At 41.6% G+C, this 22,329-nt stretch overlaps 1 protein-coding gene across 7 annotated transcripts in view; it reads left to right on the top strand.

Moving 5' to 3' along the window:
- Window positions 1–22,329, top strand: part of ptprfa (protein tyrosine phosphatase receptor type Fa) — a 589,458-nt gene that overhangs the window by 355,323 nt on the left and 211,806 nt on the right. For all 7 annotated transcript variants that reach the window (XM_070886687.1, XM_070886691.1, XM_070886688.1 and 4 more), the window contains exon 6: window positions 11,039–11,149. In XM_070886687.1, the coding sequence (XP_070742788.1) occupies window positions 11,039–11,149 (111 nt within the window). The remainder of the gene's footprint in view (window positions 1–11,038; window positions 11,150–22,329) is intronic.

Genomic DNA, 22,329 nt, shown 5'->3' on the forward strand with positions numbered 1-22,329 from the left:
TTATGTTAAATCCTTAACAATCAATAGTTTTAAAAAGTCTCATATGGCATGGTGTGTCCCATTTAATTCTGTTTTCTGTCTCTCAGTTGAACTTCTCAGAATCCTTTGGTAAGTGCTTGGTGTTCAGACTGCAGTATGCGTAAAAGCAATGGTGCATGGCATTCTTCTACTAACTGAGCCAAACACACTCCCTCACCATGTCTAATAACTACTTGCGTATTACAGCACAAAAAAAATCATCTAATCAACCCTGACCAAACGATACATTCCTCTTGCTGTCCAGGAAAAGGTTTAAAATCTGATGCAATAGTTGATGTGTTTTAATAAAAAGGATGAAAGAATATGAACCCTTTTCTCTAATATTCCACCTGTAACACAGTGCTGTCTGTGTGATTTATTCGCTGAAGACTGATTGTTAACCAGAACTTGGACAAGTCCAGGCACATACATGGATGCTGCACTGCTGAGAACAGCTTTACTAACCTTCCTAAGAAATTGCTCTGACTTGTTACTTTGCATCAGCCTTTTCTGTCGCTTAAAATGAAATATATATATTATATATAATAAAAATCTAATTATTTCCTGTTTCTTTTGGTTTTCTTTATTTTTTTTCTTTCTCTCCTCTGTACTAATGCTTCTCTTTAATCTTATTTGCATTCAAATTACCTCACCAGGTGGTACACCAATCAGAGGTAAGAATGCTGAACGTGCTCAGAATCATCGTCCTCACTCCATTTCCCCCTTCCTCCAATGTTCTCATTTCCGAACAGTCTCTTGAGCCCAACACTTCGCTTTTGCCATCTTTCCGCTTTTCTCATTCTCAAACCACTGGCCCATCTGTTTAAACTTCTCAGTGTACAGTGGCTTTTGTTCTCTTTTGTTTTTATATACCTTTTTTTACACAAAATGGACACAAATTATCATTTGTCAGAACCACTTAATCACCTGGATAAAATCTGATGAACACATGTTTTTAATTTAGAGATGTGCCTGAATCTGGTTCTGGTGTGCAGGAAATGAATGTCTCCAGGAGTACTGACCTTTACGATTATGGAAGAAAAGCTGATCAGAACTGCTGCAAAATATTATGTCTTGGTCACACCAGCATAAAACACATCTCCATGATTTTTACATTTTGATTGGCTAATATAGTTATGTCAGACTCTGGTTTGCAAGCTATAATCATTTGCTTGACCTATACATCACAATTTATGGTCATTTTGATTTACAAAAAAATATATAGCAGGGGAGTGGGAAGGGTGAATTCACACACACAGAATTTGAATGTTAAAATCGGTTAATTTCTCAGTGTTTCTTACCTTGTCATTGTGCAAATAAATCTGAATGAAGGCAAATTTGTAATCTAAGAAAAACTGCTTAAATTTTCCCTCTTCAGACAATGCTGCATAATAGTTTTCAAAGAGAGCCAATCACTGGAAACCTGCCATTTGGATCAATAATGTTGTACTGAAACTGAATGTTTTCAGATTTTGGATTTGGAACACACTATGCTTAACTGGAATACTCTGCAGTTAATCAGAAATAGATATTTCAGGCCATAGTCAGCTTTTACAAAATATAGTAACAGTATGTTGCTTTCACTAAATTATGGAATTAACATCTTAATGGTGGTTTAACAATCTACTGATTTTAGGTGCCTCAAACATTATAAAATGTCATGAAAGAGATAGCACTCTCCTGACCAGTATGCTGACTGTGTGCAGTGTAAGTGGGAAACTTGTTTTAGCTTCTTGGATTAGATACATGGGGCTCGAAATTAGTTGGCTTAGCGCTGCCCGCTAACGGGCCGCTAAGCACCTACCGCCCGAGTGCTATGACAGCCTACCGCGAACTTCATTGGAGGTTTAGCGGCGGTGCTGTCATTTAGCACTGCGCACTCTAGCATCAACAATTTGGTGACGTCACGCGAGTGCAATGCCCTCTTAGAGCTGTGTTCACCAACTCGACTGCTTCCGCCTGCCGTAGCGCCTGGCACAACTCCCGACAGGGAAAGCAGGTGCTGCAAAGAGGATCCCAGGGTGATATCTGAAGGACTGACCAAGTTAGTGTTCAGATTGGACTTTATTTACAGTTACTTGCCTTTCTGACTTCTAGACGACTTGCTAACGGTTCTTCCATTTCCTTGCAGTTTTTGCTGGTCCACATCACCTCCTCTTTACATGCTAGGATGCCAGTATCCCAGCACCTCAACTTCAGTAGCGCTACCATCCGTTAGCGCCCCAAGAGGTGGAACGCTTCAGTTAGCGCTCCATTTCCCTCTTGGGGCACTAAAAATGAATATCCCGGTTGAAGGTGGTAAACATCGCCCAGCGCAAAAGTTAGCGACCAGGCGGTGTCACTGCCTCAAACCGGGCTATACTGAATTTTTAGCCCATGGACTCTCTTGTCTTGAAGCTGACAGTTTCTTCCTTTCCCATTCTTTCCCCCCACCCCCGCCCCAATTCACACAACCCTTTAAGACCTGTAACAAACCTTTCACAACTCCAGTGGACTGAATCAGATCTTCAAAATTGACAAATTTCCTAGATATTCGAATAACTCCTTTGCCTGTATTTGTCCACCAAATTCACATTCCTTTGTTGGCCCATTTCATTTATCTGTATTTCCTTTCTGATTGATATGACTTGAACGTGTTCTTATTGCCTATATCAGGTAGTCAAATTTCCTCGATCCCTTCTTCTCAATTCACACAGCTCCTACTGAGAAGTATTGGATCTATGCCTTTTTCCCATTCCTCCAGATTCCTACAACTCTTCCCATTTTACATTGAGCTGTTTCAGATCATCCAGACTTAAGCCCCTTCTAGCCAGGTTGGCCTCACCCACTTTGTTACACCCTAATATACAGCCTGTATCAGATGTTTATTTTAGCCCCTTTTCCCCTGAGCACCAAATTCACACCTCACTTCTAAAATTCCTGCTGGCAAATCCTATAATTGCCTGTTTGGATACATTCTTCCTCCCTGTACTATTCACAAAACTCCTTCCTGACTATTTTGAAATCTTTAGCCAGTGGCAGACACTAATGACTTCTTGATCATGCCCTACTTGTATTTTGTTTCAGCTGACACCACATTTACATGCTCCCTCACATCCGGGACCTGTTTTGACCCTACCATTTTCGTATAACTCCTCTTGGCTTCTGTAATCCATCAGAATCTCCCAGATTCCCTTCTCCTCTCTCCTCCGTGCCCACCCACCCTGTTTCCAAATCTTCTTAGTCTGTATTGGATGTCCTTTAATAAGGTACCGTACAGAATAGCTGTCGTCGGCTCCTTTACAAAATTAAAGCTCACAGTATTAAAGATAATGTGACAGCATAGATATATTTTGGGAGGGAGAATAAGGAGAGCAAACTTAGATCAAGCAACAAAATTTTAAAATGAGTGAAGAAGAGATACTTAGGGGTTCAGATATGGACATTTTTAAAAGTGAGAGGACAGGTTGATACACATTTCAAGAAAAGCATATAGGATCGTAGATTTTTATAGATAATTTGCACCAAATACAAAAGCAAAGAGGCGATACAAAACCCATACACATTATTGGTTAAGATACAGTTAGAATATTGTGACCAGGAACGTCAAGAGCATGGAAAAGACACAAAAGAGAATTGCTAAATTGGTGTCAGAGATGAGAATCTTCAGTTATGGGAAGAGATTAGAAAAACGAGGGCTCTTTTCATTAAAACAGGGTGATTAAGAAAAGATTTGAGTGAGGTGTTCAAAGTCATGAAAGCTTTGAAGAAGGTAAATAGGGTAAAACTATTTCCACATGCTACTAATTTGATCTAAATTTTAAATCATCGGCAAAAGAACAATGGGATGGTTAGGAGATTGGTTTTTTTTGCAGAGAGTTGTTAGGACATGGAATACCCCGCCACCAACTGTGGTGGGAGCACAATCCATGATAGTAGCTTTTAATTTGGAGGTGGATTAATATTTGAAAAACAAGAATTTAAAAGGGAATAGCACTAAGTGGATAGTTCTTTCAGAGATCAAGCACAATGGGACAAATGGCCTCTGTTTGTGCTGTAAAGTTCTAATATTCTTATCAGACCTCCCCGTCCTTCGCCCACACCGTTCACACTGCGCCTCCTGTCCTGTTTTAAACTGCACCAGAAATCTGTTTTCCATTATTACTTCGGCTCTATTGATTTCTTTTTAGGACATGTTGCTTCGAACACATTATTTAACTAGACATTTTGAATAGATTTCACCTACTGCCAATTCGCACAGCTTACATATCATTATTTTCAGTTACCTTTATTTACTTACTGCACAATGTGATTAAGATAACTCCAGTGCTGACATGGCTTCAGATAGGCTAGTGACTTGGTTTGTTTGCACATTCAAAACGTGTACAACATTTGTAATCAACTCTGTATGGGCACAGATACACTGTTAATTCTGGTTTAACCAATTTATAGGGTTAATTTCACATTCCCGACAGCCATGAAGGGTTACTCTACTAAACTGCATACATAATCTGTGAGGATGATGCAATTCATTTCTGTACTTTAGTATTGGGGTCAAGCACTATTGCTCCGTCTCCTGGTGACATTAAAAGGTCTAGGCACTGGAACCATTCAACCATCGTTTGCACGTCCTTAATAAAATCAAGCATTACTTCAATTAAATCATCCATTTCATTAAAGCATTATAAAATATTTCTCATTTGAATTTTAGTAAAGGAATTGAAATGTGCTTTGGATAAATTAAAACATATTTGTTCTGTTTAAATTAAGCAGAAATAATTTTAAAAGGACACTTATATTGGTGGAACTGTCATAATAATAGCCCTAGCCTGTTTCTGTGCTGTTAATTAAGTTATCTTAAATCTAAATACAATCATAAAAACCTGAACATTAAAAGCTAAATTTAGGATGATCGATAACATTCAATGAATCAGCAGGTTCTTGATATCAATGTTTTTAACATGTCTAAAACTCACTTATTTTGTTGTTTTAGAAGTTGCAGTATCCTCACATGGTAACCCTGTGCAGGTTGTATTTGAAAATATACAAAGAAAAAGTGGATCAAATTTTAGTATTTGGACAAAACAGTGTCTTCTCTAGACATTTAGTTGTGGAAACATTTCTCTGGTCTATAGAAAGTTTAAAAAATTGGGAAATCGTGCACCTAATTTAACATGGTAGTGTGAGGGTTCAGTTAACTATACAAATACTAAACTTTTTATTTTCTTGTTGAGCAGGGATGTGGAGAGAAGTGAGAGCTGTGAATGTTTCTCTAATGAGCTGATGATTAGTGCTCGTTGCAGCCACAGCTAAGCGGTGAAAACTTTCTATTTGGATTTTCAGAAGGCATGCGATAAGGTGCCACACAAGAGGTTATTAAACAAAATTATGGCTCATGGGATTGGGAGTAATATACTAGCATGGATTGAGGATTGGTTAACAGACAGAAAACAGAGAGTAGGAATAAATGGCTCATTTTCGGGTTGGCAGACTGTAACTAGTGGGGTACTGCAAGGATCAGTGCTTGGGCCTCAGCTATTCACAATTTATATCAATGATTTCGATGAGGGGACCAAATGTAATATATCCAAGTTTACTACTGATACAAAGCTAGCTGGGAATGTTAAGTTGTGAGGAGAATGAAAAGAGACTTCAAGGGGATATAGACAGGCAAAGTGACATGGCAAATGGAATATAATGTGGAGAAATGTGAAGTTATCCACTTTAGTAGGAAAAATAGAAAAAACAGTTTTTTTTTAAAAGGTGAGAGATTGGGAAATGTTGGTGTTCTTGGCCTGGGTGTCCTTGTACATGAATCACTGAAAGTTAACATGCAGGTACAGCAAGCAATTAAGAAAGCAAATGGCATGTTGGCCTTTATTACAAGAGGATTTGAGTGTAAGAGTGAAGATGTCTTACTGCAATTATATAGGGTCCTGGTGAGACTGCACCTGGAGTATTGTGGTCTTCTAACCTAACGAAGGATATACTTGCCATAGGTACCCGTGCATACTTGCCACATGTACCCGTGCAACAAAGGTTCATCAGATTGATTCCTGAGATGGGGGGGATTGACTTTTGAGGAGAGATTGCATAGACTAGGCCTATATTCTCTAGCGTTTAGAAAAATGAGAGATGATCTCATTGAAACATACAACATTTTTACAGGGAGGATGTTTCTCCTGGCTGGGGAGTCTAGAACCAGAGGTCACAATCTCAGAATAAGGAGTTGTCTGTTTAGGACTGAGATGAGGAGAAGTGTCTTCACTCAGAGGGGTGGTGAATCTTTGGATTTCGCTACCCTAGAGGGTTATGGATGCTCAGTCGTTGAGTATATTCAAGACTGAGATCGATAGACTTCTGAATATTAAGGGAATCAAGGGATATAGGGATAGTGCAGGAAAGTGGAGTTGAGGTAGATCAACCATGATCTTATTGAACGGCGAAGCAGGCTCAAGGGGCCAAGTGGCCCACTCCTACTCCTACTTATGTTCTTATTTATGTAGGTGAAAAGTTTCTATTTCCAATGTTTTCTGGTCGTGATGTGGGCCCTGGACACGTTCATTTTTGTCTTGTTAACACCTGCATGTGTGCCTAATTTTTAAAAATACCTCAAGGCAATTGAGCAATATAAAGTTAATGAATTATGGGGTACAACATTGAGCATCAGCACCTCATTTATCTTCCAGTGCACGCTCAACAAGGCAAGCTAAATTTCAATAGAAATGGTTTTGAGCTGATGGTGTAGTCACCTTCGGGATATAATTTTTACTCCAGCCAGAATAATGGGATGAAAGTCTACTTTCTCTGCTGGCTACAAAGACCCTATGCGAAATGAGTTGAGACATTCTTACCCAGTTCATGGTTGCTGCATTCACAGCTCAAAAATGCCTATATTGGCACAAATCTGGCAGTCTATGGACATGAGGTGACTAATTTGGGAAATACCTGTACAAATGTCTCATTGATGCAGATTGGTGATGCTTCATGCTGCATCCAGTTTTTAACTTGAGAGTATTTGAAGCTGGCTGCAGGTATCAGCAGTGATTTAAAAACTACTATTACCCAGCACTTGATACCTTTGATGAGTATAAAATGGTTGGTTGAGTGGAACTGCTCAATTTACTCTTTGATCTCAGCATCATCGTTTAATGCTCATACAACCTTTTTTATCTATGTCCAAGGATGCATGCATTCGGCAATTATTCAAACTTTTCCAAATAAGTCTCAACATGACACCCAAAGAGAAAATCCAAAGTAATATTGTAGCCTTGTTGTGGCTCGATCATTAACGAGTAAATGAATGCTTTTGATAAGTCATCAAGGTTGTATCCCAGATTTGGTCTTTGCTTCTGTTTTCTTTTGGGAGGGGCTGATTTCTTTTTATGGAAATGCAGCTTATGTAGGACACTACCTCAGGATACTGCAGCTTCTTTCCAAAAACCTATAGTTGTTCCAAGTGTTTATACATATTTTTTTAAATCCCAATTTTCACTAAAATGGAACTGGTCCTGAATATATTTAAATACAATATTTCAGTATTACCTGCTAGGTGTTAATTATTCTGGTTCTGACCTGCTAAATTTCTGTCCGTTTGAAATATCCTACGTTGTTTTTAGCTATGTGTTCTCTACTGGAGCCTTTCGTCAGCATTCTGTTGATCAGGACCTCTGCCAGTTTAGACCAATGAAATCATGTATTTCACTCCTATGATGAAACAAAACAATGTTAGTTCCAAGATACTTGTGTACATTTGAATATCTCATTTGCACTACTAGAATTGTGGAACAAGATCGCCCAAAAAAGGTTAACACTTGCTACGCCCAAATGGCAGAATGAATGGGTTCACCAGGAGTTTCTTCTATTTCTATAGTAATCTCACAGTAGTGCTATTTTTGGGGATTATTTTATCTCCTAAAGCTGCAGTTTCCTTTTTGTTGTATTTTAAAGTTTAAATAGGACTGATCCAGTGATCCTGGTTTGTAGAATTTGGGTAATATTGTACTGTTTTGTGATTCAAATTTAGTAAATTCCTAGCTCATGGACCCAAACTTGTGTACTCACTTTTGTTATTGATTCTTATGTGCTACCGTGTAGGAGCTGAAGCATTAATATTGCCATTTACTGTCTAACAATTTTACACAGTTTCTATTTGTCAATGGGATATAGGTTAGATCATTAGGACATGTATTTGTTCAACAGCATACTGCGCTCCTGTTCTATAGGGTAGTGGTTAGGTACACGTGAGCTGTGATTTTTCAGTTTGTGCAAAGTCAGCTGTATTCTGAGATATTTGCCCGTAATTTGCGGTCAGCGGTGAAGTAAAGGCATTCACCACTGACCCCGAACAAAGCTTCTCTGTGGAGGGAAGTTCAACTTTTTTGACGTGCAGTTGAGATCGATGCAGTTTAATGGGAATTATATAGCACGAGCTGTTGTGCCGTCAACAAGGTGTTTAAGCAGCCAGACACAATGCAGAATTTTCAGACAGGGAACCAGGAAGTGAAGAATTTCTTTTTATTCTGACTTTTAAAAAATGTTAGAGAGCAAAACAAAGATTGGGACTCTCGGATGGGAAAAAGATAAACCTGAAATAAATACGAACAAACTAAAAAAAATACAATTTTACTTAAAGTTTCTTTAAAAATTAACATTACACAATTAAAGTGACATTACACATTACACAATTAAATATAATGGATAAATTTGACATTACACAATTACATTTGTTTTTCAGGGCCTTAATGTATGTTCAGAAGTTAATATGCTGTTAAAACCCAAGTTATACCTCATCCAACAAGGTCTAACTTTTAATGGGGGTAATTAACAGCGATATTAGTATGGAAAAGCCCAAGTTTTCGTCAGTTTCACTGATTTCCCTGATCACACTGGTTGCCGGCTATTTGGATAGGGGTGGGTGTGTGGGGGCACAGCGCAGCCAGTGTTGGAGCAGTGACTGAATGATCACAACTTCAGGATTTCTGTGTTGGGGTGCGCATGCGCGAAATCCTGAAGTTGTGTTCAGTTTCCAAGAGGTAATAATGGCGAATGCTGTTCATTCGCTGTCGCAACCTACTGCAAATTCCGGAGCAATAAGTTTCTAGTTATAAGTATATGCCCATGCTTTATTTACTACTGCAAGTTTCAAGAACAAGAGCTGCAAGTAGTCTAGGCTCTGTTTAGGATTTTTTTAAAAAGGGATGTTTCATTTTAGTATTCTTTCCAGCTAAACAAATGGAAAATAATGCTTTGCTTTAGCTTTCCTTTCTTTTTGCATTCTTTTCTTCCCCATCTCAGGGTAAAGTACACTATCAGGTAAAAATCCCAACAGAAAATGTGTTTGCAATATAGCACAAACAGTGACCAGATTTAATTTTCAGGATTTAAAATACAGCCTTAAAAAGGATACTGCAGCTGAGGTGAACCATGAACATTTCGAAACATCCTAAAGTAAGATTAGCTTTCTGATTTGGGGGATATATTTATAAGCTTATTTCTGAGACATTTATACAACCAGTGTAGGTGTATAGATAGTGCAATAAGTTTCTGTGAAACCCTTTCGTAATAGCTGTGTTGTTAAACACAAATTATTTTGTAATTGTTATATTTGTAAGATTTTGTTCTTCAATAAGGAATTTTAAAATAAAAAATTGCAACTGCTAGTGAGGAAGGTCTCTCACAACTGACTTGAGTGATTAGCTTTTCCTGTACTCTACAGGCCCTCAGAAATGTCCCGATATAGCTAGTTGATAAAACATCTCAAATGCTATATGGGTTGTAAAAATACCTTTATAATTTTGTCTGTGTAAATATAATAAAACGATAAAATATTGACTGCTTTTGCTAGTGGTAGAATAATTTGGTCACTGGGTTAGAACGTTCGATCTGCCAACTGCAACAAGAATGTTTTTGTGGATTATATGGCTGGTCACTCTCTGAGGACTGATGTTCCAGCCAAATTGCAAACACTGCAGTCAGTATTTTCTTTATTATACTCTTGGGCTACATTTTCTTAAAAAATCAGAAGAAATCGGGCATTCTATTCAGCAAAGTAAGCCTGGATTTTGTGGTACCATTTGCTTATGTCTGTAATATATTGATGAAATCATTCTGTTTTCTAAGAAACAATCTATGGCCACACAGATGTAATTAAAATGTTTTCCTTCGTAGATTTTGGCTGTGAACATTTTAAGTTGTTGAATAAAGCTAGATGTCAACCAGCCTCTGTTGTTATATGATACGTGGTGGGAAGCAGAAAAGTACAATTTTCTGTACCACATAGGGGTGAAGATGTCTTTAATCAAAGTTTTCTTAAAATAACATTGCGTTTGCTATCAAAATTCAGTTACATTGAGTACAAACTGTTGACTCTGAATTTCTCAACTGTTGGATACAGCATGTGCGTTGCCATGCAGACTTCCTCATTAGCAGGGTAAGGAGCATAGTGCTCTTCACATATTTTATGTAACTGCATGAATTTCCTGCTTATTCAGCATGTAAGGGTTGAAGTACTGGCCATAGCATGTGCTGGTTAAGTGTAGAATAAGGATTGAAGTACTAGGTATGTTGTGTTAACAAAATTCATTCATGTTTATTCAGTCAGGTAAGAGCCACTCCAGCATGGAATTGTGAAACTGGCTGAGGGTTAGTGGGGAGAGTAGAGTCCTATTTCAAGGTCAGTTCAGTTTCGTGAATAGAAAAATTCAACTTAATGGGATGGGAATTTTTTTTTAATCGACCCTTAAACATACTTCACTTTACTGTTCTCTTCACGATGCTGAAATCATTGTAGGTTCAAAAGCAGTTTTAAAACTGAAGATATTAGCCCAAGGGTGCAATAAAATATTAATAAAATATGTGTGTTTTCATTTCATTCTTTCACACTTTGGGGGAAAAGACAAAAGGGAAACCTGCGCTTTTTGCATTTGAAGACCACCTTATCCTGTTCCACCACTCTAATGTCTCTCATTTTCTGTGTCTCAAATTTAGATAGCTCGTTGTTGGATTGGAAATAACCAGAGCTGTCTGTGTTTTTATACAGGAGCCTTGCAGATTGAAAACAGTGAAGAGTCTGACCAAGGCAAATATGAATGTGTATCAACTAACAGCGCTGGAACACGTTACTCTGCACCAGCCAACTTGTATGTCAGAGGTAGGAAGTGGGTTTCTTCGATTTGTTCCACATTTTAGCATGCTGCTACAAATGCCTAATTTGTGAGAGAAATTTCTGGTGCTGTTATGCATTTAAATTAACCTCTTTTGATATCTCATGATTGAAATTGCATATTTTGTATGTTGAGAATTGACACACCTTTTCTATATATAGAAACTCACAGGACACCAAGAACATCTGTACCAAGCATCTGCAGAATGGGTTGCTTTCTCTGTTCTAAGCAACCAGAATATTGTTTTAAGTATCTAAATCAAAGGTGCAATGTTTCTGCTTTTGTTTTTTTGTTCTTTGTTGTTTTTTCTCTCCTGAGGTTTCTGTTTTATCAAGAAGATCTGAATGGACACTTAGTCAGGATACCAGCATACTAAGGTGTCTCCAGACTTATGTTGGTAATGTAAATGATGGATAGCTTCCAATTAAAGACTTTATCCTTTTCAAAGTGAGTGATTAGTACTTTTGCTAAATCTTCACATATTGTCATTTTGACCTTATTCCTAACCTGGGCTCTTCTAATTGAACATTTTTAATTAGGCTCATGTATTCTTTTTGTTATGGATAGAATCCTTCAAATTTCATTTTAAGAATGTGTCAACACATATGCTTTATCATACGCTCCTAACTTATATCAGCAAAATCTTGGAACACAGTCTGAAATCTAAGCTTCAAGAATGTGGGATACAGTAACTGTAAAGAAATTGAAGTGGTCTCCTTACTGCCCTTTTTGCACATGAAAATCAGGCAGTAGCAGGCAAAATATGGAGTGTTTGTTCCTCCTGTTCAGTTTGCACTGTTTTTAGAACTCTCCTGGTTGTCCTTGAGGCGGGGGAGGGGGAATTCTAAGTGGTCAGAGTTCTCGTCTGAATGCCTAATAGATGCATGCAAATCATGGTTGCTTGACATTAAGATGATATGATTTCCCGACCTTAATAACTAACAAAATCAATTGTGGGTGGTATGAGTTATTCGGTACCCAATTCAAATGGTATTTTAAGGGTTTTTTCAGGGCAGCTGTGTTAAGCTTTTGGATACGTTTTTCTTGGACTAGCTTGTGGGTATTTTGTTCATGCTAGTAAAAGTTGCTTTATTTGTTGTGTATTGTGAAGCAGCATTTGGCATTTCATTTCTTTCTTTATAGGGGTGCTTCTAGGAATCTCATTTGGGGGTGTGGGGTGGGGGAGGAGAGAGTGAACAGAGCTGCAGCTGGAGGCAGAGCAAATAGAAATGCTTAGCCTCTTAACAGACTATATAGCCCCAGATGAATATACCCGTGGATTAAACATAAGGAGGCTTTGTTTTCCCAGGGAGGCAGTGACCGAGTTGTGACTTCACATCTAATAAAGTACTTTAGAAGTGTAATCACTGCTGTAATGTAGGAAAACACAGCAGCCCATTTGTGAACAACAAGACCCCATAAACAACAATAAGATAAATGACCAGCTAATCTATGTTAATAATTTTGGTTGAGGAATAATGTATGCCAGGACACCAGAACACCCCTACTCCACTTCAAATAGTGCCATGGATTCTTGTACATCTACCTGACAGGGCCTCAGTATAATATCCAAAAGTGCTGCACTGAAGTATCAGCCTCGGTATGTTTTTAAGTGTCTGGAATGGTCTTGATTGAACAGCCTTTTGACTCGGGCAACATCCTCCTAGTGAGCCAAGGGTGACAATAAGTCTTGATGGTCACAAAGTGTTGCTGTCATGTGTGAAAACCCCCACCAAGCTCGTAGTGGATACTCCCTGGAAGTCATTCTAATGCCTTTAGCAATTGCTGGTGCACAGAAATCATCTTTTTTTATTCAATGCTGGACCCCTGAAGTTTGCATTTCTGTCATCAGCAGAGCCAAGATGTGTGCTGGTCCTACGGTTAGCTCTTTTTTGGGCCACAGGGTCAGCTGTGGCTCAGTTGGTACAGGGCCTCTGAGTCAGAAGGTTGTGGGTTCAAGTCCAAATCCAGGCTGACACTCCAGTGCTACACTGTCGGAAGTGCCATCTTTCGAATGAGACGTTAAACCGAGGCCTCGTCTGCTCTCTCTGGTGGACGTAAAAGATCCCATGACACAATTTTGAAGAAGAGTAGGGGAGTTATCCCCGGTGTCCCGGCCAATATTCATCCCTCAATCAACATCACTAAAACAGATTATCTGGTCATTATCACATTGCTGTTTGTGGAAGTTTGCTGTGTGCAAATTGGCTGCAACATTTCCTATATTACAACAGCGATGACACTTCAAAAAGTACGTCATTGGCTGTAAAGTGCTTTGGGATGTCCGGTGGTCATCAAAGGCGCTGTATAAATGCAAGTCTTTATTTCCTTTCTTGCCACCTCCTTCTGCTTCTTGCATGGGCTTGGTGAATCTCTCAGGGCACTCTTCTCAAACTCTGTATCTAAGTTGCGCGGGAGTGGAAGCGGTAAATATATGTCCTGGTCAAGGGCTTTCAACCCTCGCCATATATGTGCCAGCATACCATAGTGTGTATGATGAGAGGAAGTAATAACCAGTGTGGCCAAGAAGATGAAGTACTGGTGAGGGGTGCAGCAGTTTCTGAGAGTTTGAGTGAGACCAGACTTGGATGCAATGCTGGCTTTTTACCTTTACTCGGCTGCTGTGTTGGATCCTGGACAGTAATCTACTTTTTGCTGGGGAAAATTCAATTTCCTTGCTGGCTTCTGGCCTTTCCTGTGACCTCCAACTTCATTGCTACTTTCTTTTAAAACTTAATTTGCTGCTGGACTGCCTCTATTCCAGTACCAAGACTGATTGCTCTGACTCAGTTGTTTGCCCATCCGCTGGGACTTTTCACACTACAGTGAGTGAGCTCTGATCCATTTCTGCTGGTTCCCATCCTGTATTGGCTTCTAATCCCATGATGCTGAATGCTCTCTAATTTGCTGCTATTGACTTGCTTCCCGTAGTCGCTAACCATTCATCTTTCGTAACTCCTCAATCCCCATACACTGGACTGGGTTGGTCTGGTTTCTTGCACTCCTGCTGCTGATCCTGATCTTGTGTACTTCTCACACCCATACCACTATTCCTCAGACCAGTTCCCTCATCTGCACTGATCCTGTGGGTATAGCTTTCACCTGCCCCGACTCCTTGGACTTCACTACTCTTGGTCCTCATGTTTTGCTCATCCTTCCTTCTCTGTTAGTATATTAGATCTGCTAATGCATGTTGCTAACATGTGATGCCACTATTCACTTCTATTAGACCCTTGGATCAACCTCTACTGGCTCATGGACGACTCTCCATTCCTCCTCAGTCTTCTGTTTCCACTAACAATCTCCAGTGATACTCTGCCCCTTGCATGGTCCCTGGATCCACTTTCTCCATAACTGTCTCTGAACCTGGACACTGGTTTGTGAATGCTCCAAGCTGATTCTACCCTTTCTACAAGTCAGACTGACACAGAAACTCAAGACTTAAATTTTGCACGCTTTCATTTCGCGTCCTCCCTCTGCTCTGTCGACAACCAGGGCATCTTTCTCCTAAATATTGGTGACATCATCCGACAACACAACGTGAGTTTTCACACACTGATGATACCCAGCTCTACTGCTCCTCCACCTCTCTCGAACCCTCTATTGTCTCTATACTGTCAGACTGCTTGTCAGACATCCAGCACTGGATGAGTAGAAATTTCCTCCTATTAAATATCAGGAAGACCGAAGCCATTGTCTTCAATTCACAACACAAACTCCATTTCCTTTCCACTGATTTGATCTCTCTCCTGGCAACTATCTAAGGCTGACTAAGTCTGGAGTCATATTTGCTCACAAATTGACCGTTCTATCACTAAGACTGCCCATTTCCACCTTCCGTAATATCCCCCATCTCCACCCTTACCTCAACTTTTCTGCTACTGAAACCCTCATTCATGCCTTTATCACCTCTAGACTTAATTATTCCAATGCACTCCTGGCCAGCCTCGAGTGCTACCCTCCACAAACTCGCCCGTACGCTAACTTGCACCAATCCTGCTCACCCATCTCCCCTGTGCTTGCTGACCTACATTGGCTCCCAGTTAAGCAACGCCTCGATTTAAAAATTCATATCCTTGTTTTCACATCACTCCATGGCCTCACTCCTCCTTATCTCTGTTATCTCCTCCAGCCCTATAATCCCCCCAGACCTCCACCTATTCTTGCCTTTTGAACATCCCCGATTTTAAATAGAAACATAGAAAATAGGTGCAGGAGTAGGCCATTCGGCCCTTCTAGCCTGCACTGCCATTCAATGAGTTCATGGCTGAACATGCAAATTCAGTACCCCCTTCCTGCTTTCTCGCCATACCCCTTGATCCCCCTAGTAGTAAGGACTTCATCTAACTCCCTTTTGAATAGATTTAGTGAATTGGCCTCAACTACTTTCTGTGGTAGAGAATTCCACAGGTTCACCACTCTCTGGGTGAAGAAGTTTCTCCTCATCTCGGTCCTAAATGGCTTACCCCTTATCCTTAGACTGTGACCCCTGGTTCTGGACTTCCCCAACATTGGGAACATTCTTCCTGCATCCAACCTGTCTAAACCCGTCAGAATTTTAAATGTTTCTATGAGGTCCCCTCTCATTCTTCTGAACTCCAGTGAATACAAGCCCAGTTGATCCAGTCTTTCTTGATAGGTCAGTCCCACCATCCCGGGAATCAGTCTGGTGAACCTTCGCTGCACTCGCTCAATAGCAAGAATGTCCTTCCTCAAGTTAGGAGACCAAAACTGTACACTACTCCAGGTGTGGGCTTCACCAAGGCCCTGTACAACTGTAGTAACACCTCCCTGCCCCTGTACTCAAATCCCCTCGCTATGAAGGCCAACATGCCATTTGCTTTCTTAACCGCCTGCTGTACCTGCATGCCAACCTTCAATGACTGATGTACCATGACACCCAGGTCTCGTTGCACCTCTCCTTTTCCTAATCTGTCACCATTCAGATAATAGTCTGTCTCTCTGTTTTTACCACCAAAGTGGATAACCTCACATTTATCCACATTATACTTCATCTGCCATGCATTTGCCCACTCACCTAACCTATCCAAGTTACTCTGCAGCCTCATAGCATCCTCCTCGCAGCTCACACTGCCACCCAACTTAGTGTCATCCGCAAATTTGGAGATACTACATTTAATCCCCTCGTCTAAATCATTAATGTACAGTGTAAACAGCTGGGGCCCCAGCACAGAACCTTGCGGTACCCCACTAGTCACTGCCTGCCATTCTGAAAAGTACCCATTTACTCCTACTCTTTGCTTCCTGTCTGACAACCAGTTCTCAATCCATGTCAGCACACTACCCCCAATCCCATGTGCTTTAACTTTGCACATTAATCTCTTGTGTGGGACCTTGTCGAAAGCCTTCTGAAAGTCCAAATATACCATATCAACTGGTTCTCCCTTGTCCACTCGACTGAAAACATCCTCAAAAAATTCCAGAAGATTTGTCAAGCATGATTTCCCTTTCACAAATCCATGCTGACTTGGACCTATCATGTCACCTCTTTCCAAATGCGCTGCTATGACATCCTTAATAATTGATTCCATCATTTTACCCACTACTGAGGTCAGGCTGACCAGTCTATAATTCCCTGTTTTCTCTCTCCCTCCTTTTTTAAAAAGTGGGGTTACATTGGCTACCCTCCACTCCATAGGAACTGATCCAGAGTCAATGGAATGTTGGAAAATGACTGTCAATGCATCCGCTATTTCCAAGGCCACCTCCTTAAGTACTCTGGGATGCAGTCCATCAGGCCCTGGGGATTTATCGGCCTTCAATCCCATCAATTTCCCCAACACAATTTCCCGACGAATAAGGATTTCCCTCAGTTCCTCCTCCTTACTAGACCCTCTGACCCCTTTTATATCCGGAAGGTTGTTTGTGTCCTCCTTAGTGAATACCGAACCAAAGTACTTGTTCAATTGGTCTGCCATTTCTTTGTTCCCCGTTATGACTTCCCCTGATTCTGACTGCAGGGGACCTACATTTGTCTTTACTAACCTTTTTCTCTTTACATACCTATAGAAACTTTTGCAATCCGTCTTAATGTTCCCTGCAAGCTTCTTCTCTGCCCTAATCAAACTCTTTGTCTTCCTCTGCCATTGGCGGTCGTGCCTTCAGCTGCCTAGGTCTTAAGCTCGGAATTCCCTCCCTAAATCTCTCCACTTCCCCTTCCTCCTTTGAGACGCTCTTGAAAACCTGCCTCTTCGACCAAGCTTTTGGTCATCTGCTCTAACATCTTATATGGCTCGGTATCATTTTTTTTTATAACACTTCCGTGATGTACCTTAAAGGCGCAATACAAATATCAGTTATTTCTTGTAGACTCTGCCATGCCTGGCATGAATTCCCTCTGTTACCATTTTCATGCGTGATTTGGCTGCCATTCCAGACCTGAGCCCATTACTTATATTTCATTTTTCTCTCGATCCCTCTTGGGCCCTTCTCTCCTGTTTCTTTCCCTTCCCGTCACCCAGTCATGCCACCTTTCTTTTCTTCCCTCTCGCATACCTCACCTCCTCCTCCAATCCCAACCCCAACCTATCACTGCTTGTCTGCCTTGCTATTCTCCTGCCACCATCCCATTCTCGAATCCTCCTTGATTAGGCCCACAGCTACCCTCTGCCTCTCCTGGCATTTTCTAAAGGGCCCATTGAGACACCAGTCACTTTGTCTGTACAAGCCACCCCAAGCTCCGACCCCATTCTCAATACCCCACCCACCACAACCAGAGAATCAACACTCGCAGTCCCTCTTCACATTTCCTTCCAAAATTTCTGTTTACTCACAAACAAGGCCATTGCCATTCTCAACCTTATCATGGATGTCTGGATGGATATCCTGACTTTGATCGAAACTTGGCTCTTGCATGGTGACACCTTGCCCCTTACTGAAGCCCCCCGCCTGGCTTTACCTTCCACTACCAACAGTGCTCAAACCGACTTTTATCAGCCCCTATTACCTTCTACTCCATTCAACAACTCACCTTATTTCAACCCTATCATTTGGTTGTCTACTGTGCCCCCTTAAGCCCCACCTTGAGTTTCTTCCCGAGATATCTTCCCAGGATAAGGGGACAGCCATTTAAGACTGAGATGAGGAGAAATTTCTTCACTTCAAGGGTTGTGAATCTTTGGAATTCTCCGCCCCAAAGAGCTGTGGATGCTGAAGCATTGAGTGTATTTCGGGATGAGATAGATAGATTTTTGGACTCTAGAGGAAACAAGGGATATGGAGATTGGGCGGGAAAGTGGAGTTGAGGTCAAAGATCAGCCACAATCTTATTGAATGGCAAAGCAGGCTTGAGGGACGGCATGGCCTACTCCTGTTCCTAATTCTATGTTCATATGTTGCGGGTACATGGAGTTTGTCACTAAGATTGGGATCACCCATAAGCTTCCTCAGCTGCATATTCCCTTTCCCTTGCCCATCAAGCCATAAACCTGCAGTTTTCTCTAGTTTCTTATCTCCTTCATGCCGTTTCCAAGCTCATGTTGACCATGAGATCCGCATCTTGCTCCCTTGTTGCCATTCCCAATAAACTGCTGACTACACAACTCTTTCCTGGTCACCATGCTGGCTGATATTGTAAGTGGTTCCTTCTGTAGATGCTGTGCTCCCTTACTTTCAAACCCACTGTCATCATCCCCTCCTCAAAATATATCTCCTTGCAAACTATCATCTGATCTCCAATCTCCATTTCTTATTTAAAGTTCTTGATCGTGTTGTTGCCTCCCAAAGCCATGCCCATCTTTCTTGCAAACTCCAGGTTTAAATCTCTTGAATCAGGTTTCCATCCCTGGCACCACACCGAAAAGACAGCAACCAAAATCAAATATTACATCCTTTCTGACCGTGGCGCACTTTCTCTTGCCGTCCTCCTCGAGCTGACTACAACCTTTGATGCTGTCGACAACACTATCCTCCTCTTACACCTCTCCTCTGTATCCACGTTAGTGTAACTGTCTTTGCCTGGTTATGGTTTTACCAATCCAGAGAGCATCCCCGTGGCCTGATAGTCTGCATCCCAGAGTACGTAAGGAAGTGGCCCTAGAAGTAGTGGATGCATTGGTGATCATTTTCCAACAGTCTGTCGACTCTGGATCAGTTCCTATGGACTGGAGGGTAGCTAAAGTAACACCACTTTTTAAAAAAGGAGGGAGAGACAAAACGGGGAATTATAGACCAGTTAGCCTGACATCAGTAGTGGGGAAAATGTTGGAATCAATTATTAAAGATGAAATAGCAGCGCATTTGGAAAGCAGTGACAGGATCGGTCCAAGTCAGCATGGATTTATGAAAGGGAAATCATGCTTGACAAATCTTCTAGAATTCTTTGAGGATGTAATGAGTAGAGTGGACAAGGGAGAACCAGTGGATGTGGTGTATTTGGACTTTCAAAAGGCTTTTGACAAGGTCCCACACAAGAGATTGGTGTGCAAAATTAAAGCACATGGTATTGGGGGTAATGTATTGACGTGGATAGCGTACTGGTTGGCAGGCAGGAAGCAGAGAGTCGGGGTCAATGGATCCTTTTCAGAATGGCAGGCAGTGACTAGTGGGGTGCCGCAGGGCTCAGTGCTGGGACTCTAGCTATTTACAATATACATCAATGATTTAGATGAAGGAATTGAGAGTAATATCTCCAAGTTTGCAGATGACATTCAGCTGGGTGGCGGTGTGAGCTGTGGGGAGGATGCTAAGAGGCTGCAGGGTGACTTGGACAGGTTAGGTGAGTGGGCAAATGCATGGAAGATGCAGTATAATGTGGATAAATGTGAGGTTGTCCACTTTGGTGGCAAAAACATGAAGGCAGAATATTATCTGAATGGCGGCAGATTAGGAAAAGGGGAGGTGCAACAAGACCTGGGTGTCATGGTACATCAGTCATTGAAGGTTGGCATGCAGGTGCAGCAGGCGGTGAAGAAGGCAAATGACATGTTGGCCTTCATAGCGAGGGGATTTGAGTATAGGAGCAGGGAGGTCTTGCTGTAGCTGTACAGGGCCTTGGTGAGGCCTCACCTGGAATATTGTGTTCAGTTTTGGTCTCCTAATCTGAGGAAGGACATTCTTGCTATTGAGGGAGTGCAGCGAAGGTTCACCAGACTGATTCCAGGGATGGCAGGACTGACATATGAGGAGAGACTGGATTGACTGAGCCTGTATTCACTGGAGTTTAGAAGAATGAGTGGGGATCTCATAGAAACATATAAAATTCTGACGGGACTGGATCGGTTAGATGCAGGAAGAATGTTCCCGATGTTGGGGGGAGTCCAGAACCAGGGGTCACAGTCTAAGGATAAGGGGTAAGCCATTTAGGACCAAGATGAGGAAAAACTTCTTCACTCAGAGAGTTGTTAACCTGTGGAATTCTCTTCCGCAGAGAGTTGTTGATGCCAGTTCGTTAGATATATGCAAGAGAGAGTTGGATATGACCCTTACGGCTAAAGGGATCAAGGGGTATGGAGAGAAGGCAGGAAAGGGGTACTGAGGTGAATGATCAGCCATGGTCTTATTGAATGGTGGTGCAGGCTCGAAGGGCCGAATAGCCTACTCCTGCACCTATTTTCTATGTTTCTATTTCTTGCATTGGCTTCTCATCCTGCTCCCAGAATATTACCTCAGGAGCCCCTCAAGGATCTATCCTTGGCCATCTCTTCCTCATCTACATGATGCACTTTGGTGACAGCTTCCAAAGCCATAGGAGCAACTTCCACATGTATGCTGACAACGCTCAGCTCTGCCTCTCTGCACATCTCCTGACTCCGACATTGGCCCTCTGTTGTCAGACTGCTTGTCTGACATCTAGTTGTGGATGAGTCACAATTTCCTCCTGTTGAACATTGGGAAGATAGATCCTCTTTGATCCCCACCGCAAACCCCATACCGCTCCCTGGCCACTGTCTCGTGTTGAACCACACTGTGTGTAGCTTCTTTGTCTAATCTTTTCGGTCACAATGGTCACTTACATACACCTCTAACATTGCCTGCCCCCGCCTCAGCTCATCTGCTGCTGAAGCTTTGTCACCTGCAAATTCGACTACGAAAATGCTCTCATGGTTGGCCTCCCATCCTCCACCCTCCCTGTCCCGCTCACCAATCACTCCTGTCTTTACTGGCCTACTTTGGCTCCCAGTCCCCCCTCGGCTCCAATTTAAAATTCTAATCCTCATGTTTCACTCCTTTCATGACCTTGCCCCTTTCTTTCTCTGTAATCTCCACCAGCCCTACAACTACCACTTCCCACAAACTCTCCATTTCACCATCTCAGCTAAAAAATTCACATGGATGCTAATTGTGCAGCCTATTTAAAAAATACATCAAAACTGCTGTTTCTTCCTCTTAATGTATGGATTGCTAAATGTTGATCTGGCGCTCTGTAAGGTCTCTAAACCAGCAGCATATTAGGGTAGGTTGACTAATTACAGTCAGCTAACTGATTAATGCATTTATCAAGCAATATAACCCTTGGGTGTTTCTCTGCTTTCAGCCTCTGCATGTGTGAACTTACTCATTTTTTTGATCCTTTTGCAAAAAAGAAAAGCATAATTCAAGCTTCCTTTAGTGCAAAGAACAAAACTTAACAAAAAAAAACATTTGAAAAGGAACATTTTCTTTTTTTACCAGGATGGCTGAATTACAGGAGGTTAATTACACATGGGGGGAATTTTAATCACCAAAACAGCTGGGCTTAGGTTGGGTGGGAGCTTAATTAAAAATACTGAATCCTGACTAGAACCTGCCTCCAAACCGCCCACTGGAGGTTGGAACGGGGAATGGGCAGCCAACCTGCTTCCAGGACGTAGGTTGCCCATTTAAACATTGTAATGAGGCTGGCATGCCTCAGATTTAACCTGCATTTTAAATTTAACTGTGGCTGGTTGGGTTTTGCAGGCCTCAGGAAACCCGGCAGATAATGGAATATGAGGACTGCTGGATCTAGGAGGTAAGTGCCTATACACTTACCTTCTGCATCCAGCACCCTGCCTAACCCTCCCCCCCCACCAATCGTTATCCAGGTTCCCCAATGTTTTCTCGCTAATTTCCCCCCCACCCCCCAATGTTCTCTTAACCCCCCCCGCCGCTGCCTCCCGATTAACATTCCACACAATGAGTTTGTAATGGATGATTTGGACAAGACTAGCCTTGGAGGGGGTTCAGA

The sequence above is a fragment of the Pristiophorus japonicus genome, chromosome 8 (genome assembly GCF_044704955.1).
Source record: "Pristiophorus japonicus isolate sPriJap1 chromosome 8, sPriJap1.hap1, whole genome shotgun sequence".
Taxonomy (NCBI): Eukaryota; Metazoa; Chordata; class Chondrichthyes; family Pristiophoridae; genus Pristiophorus; species Pristiophorus japonicus.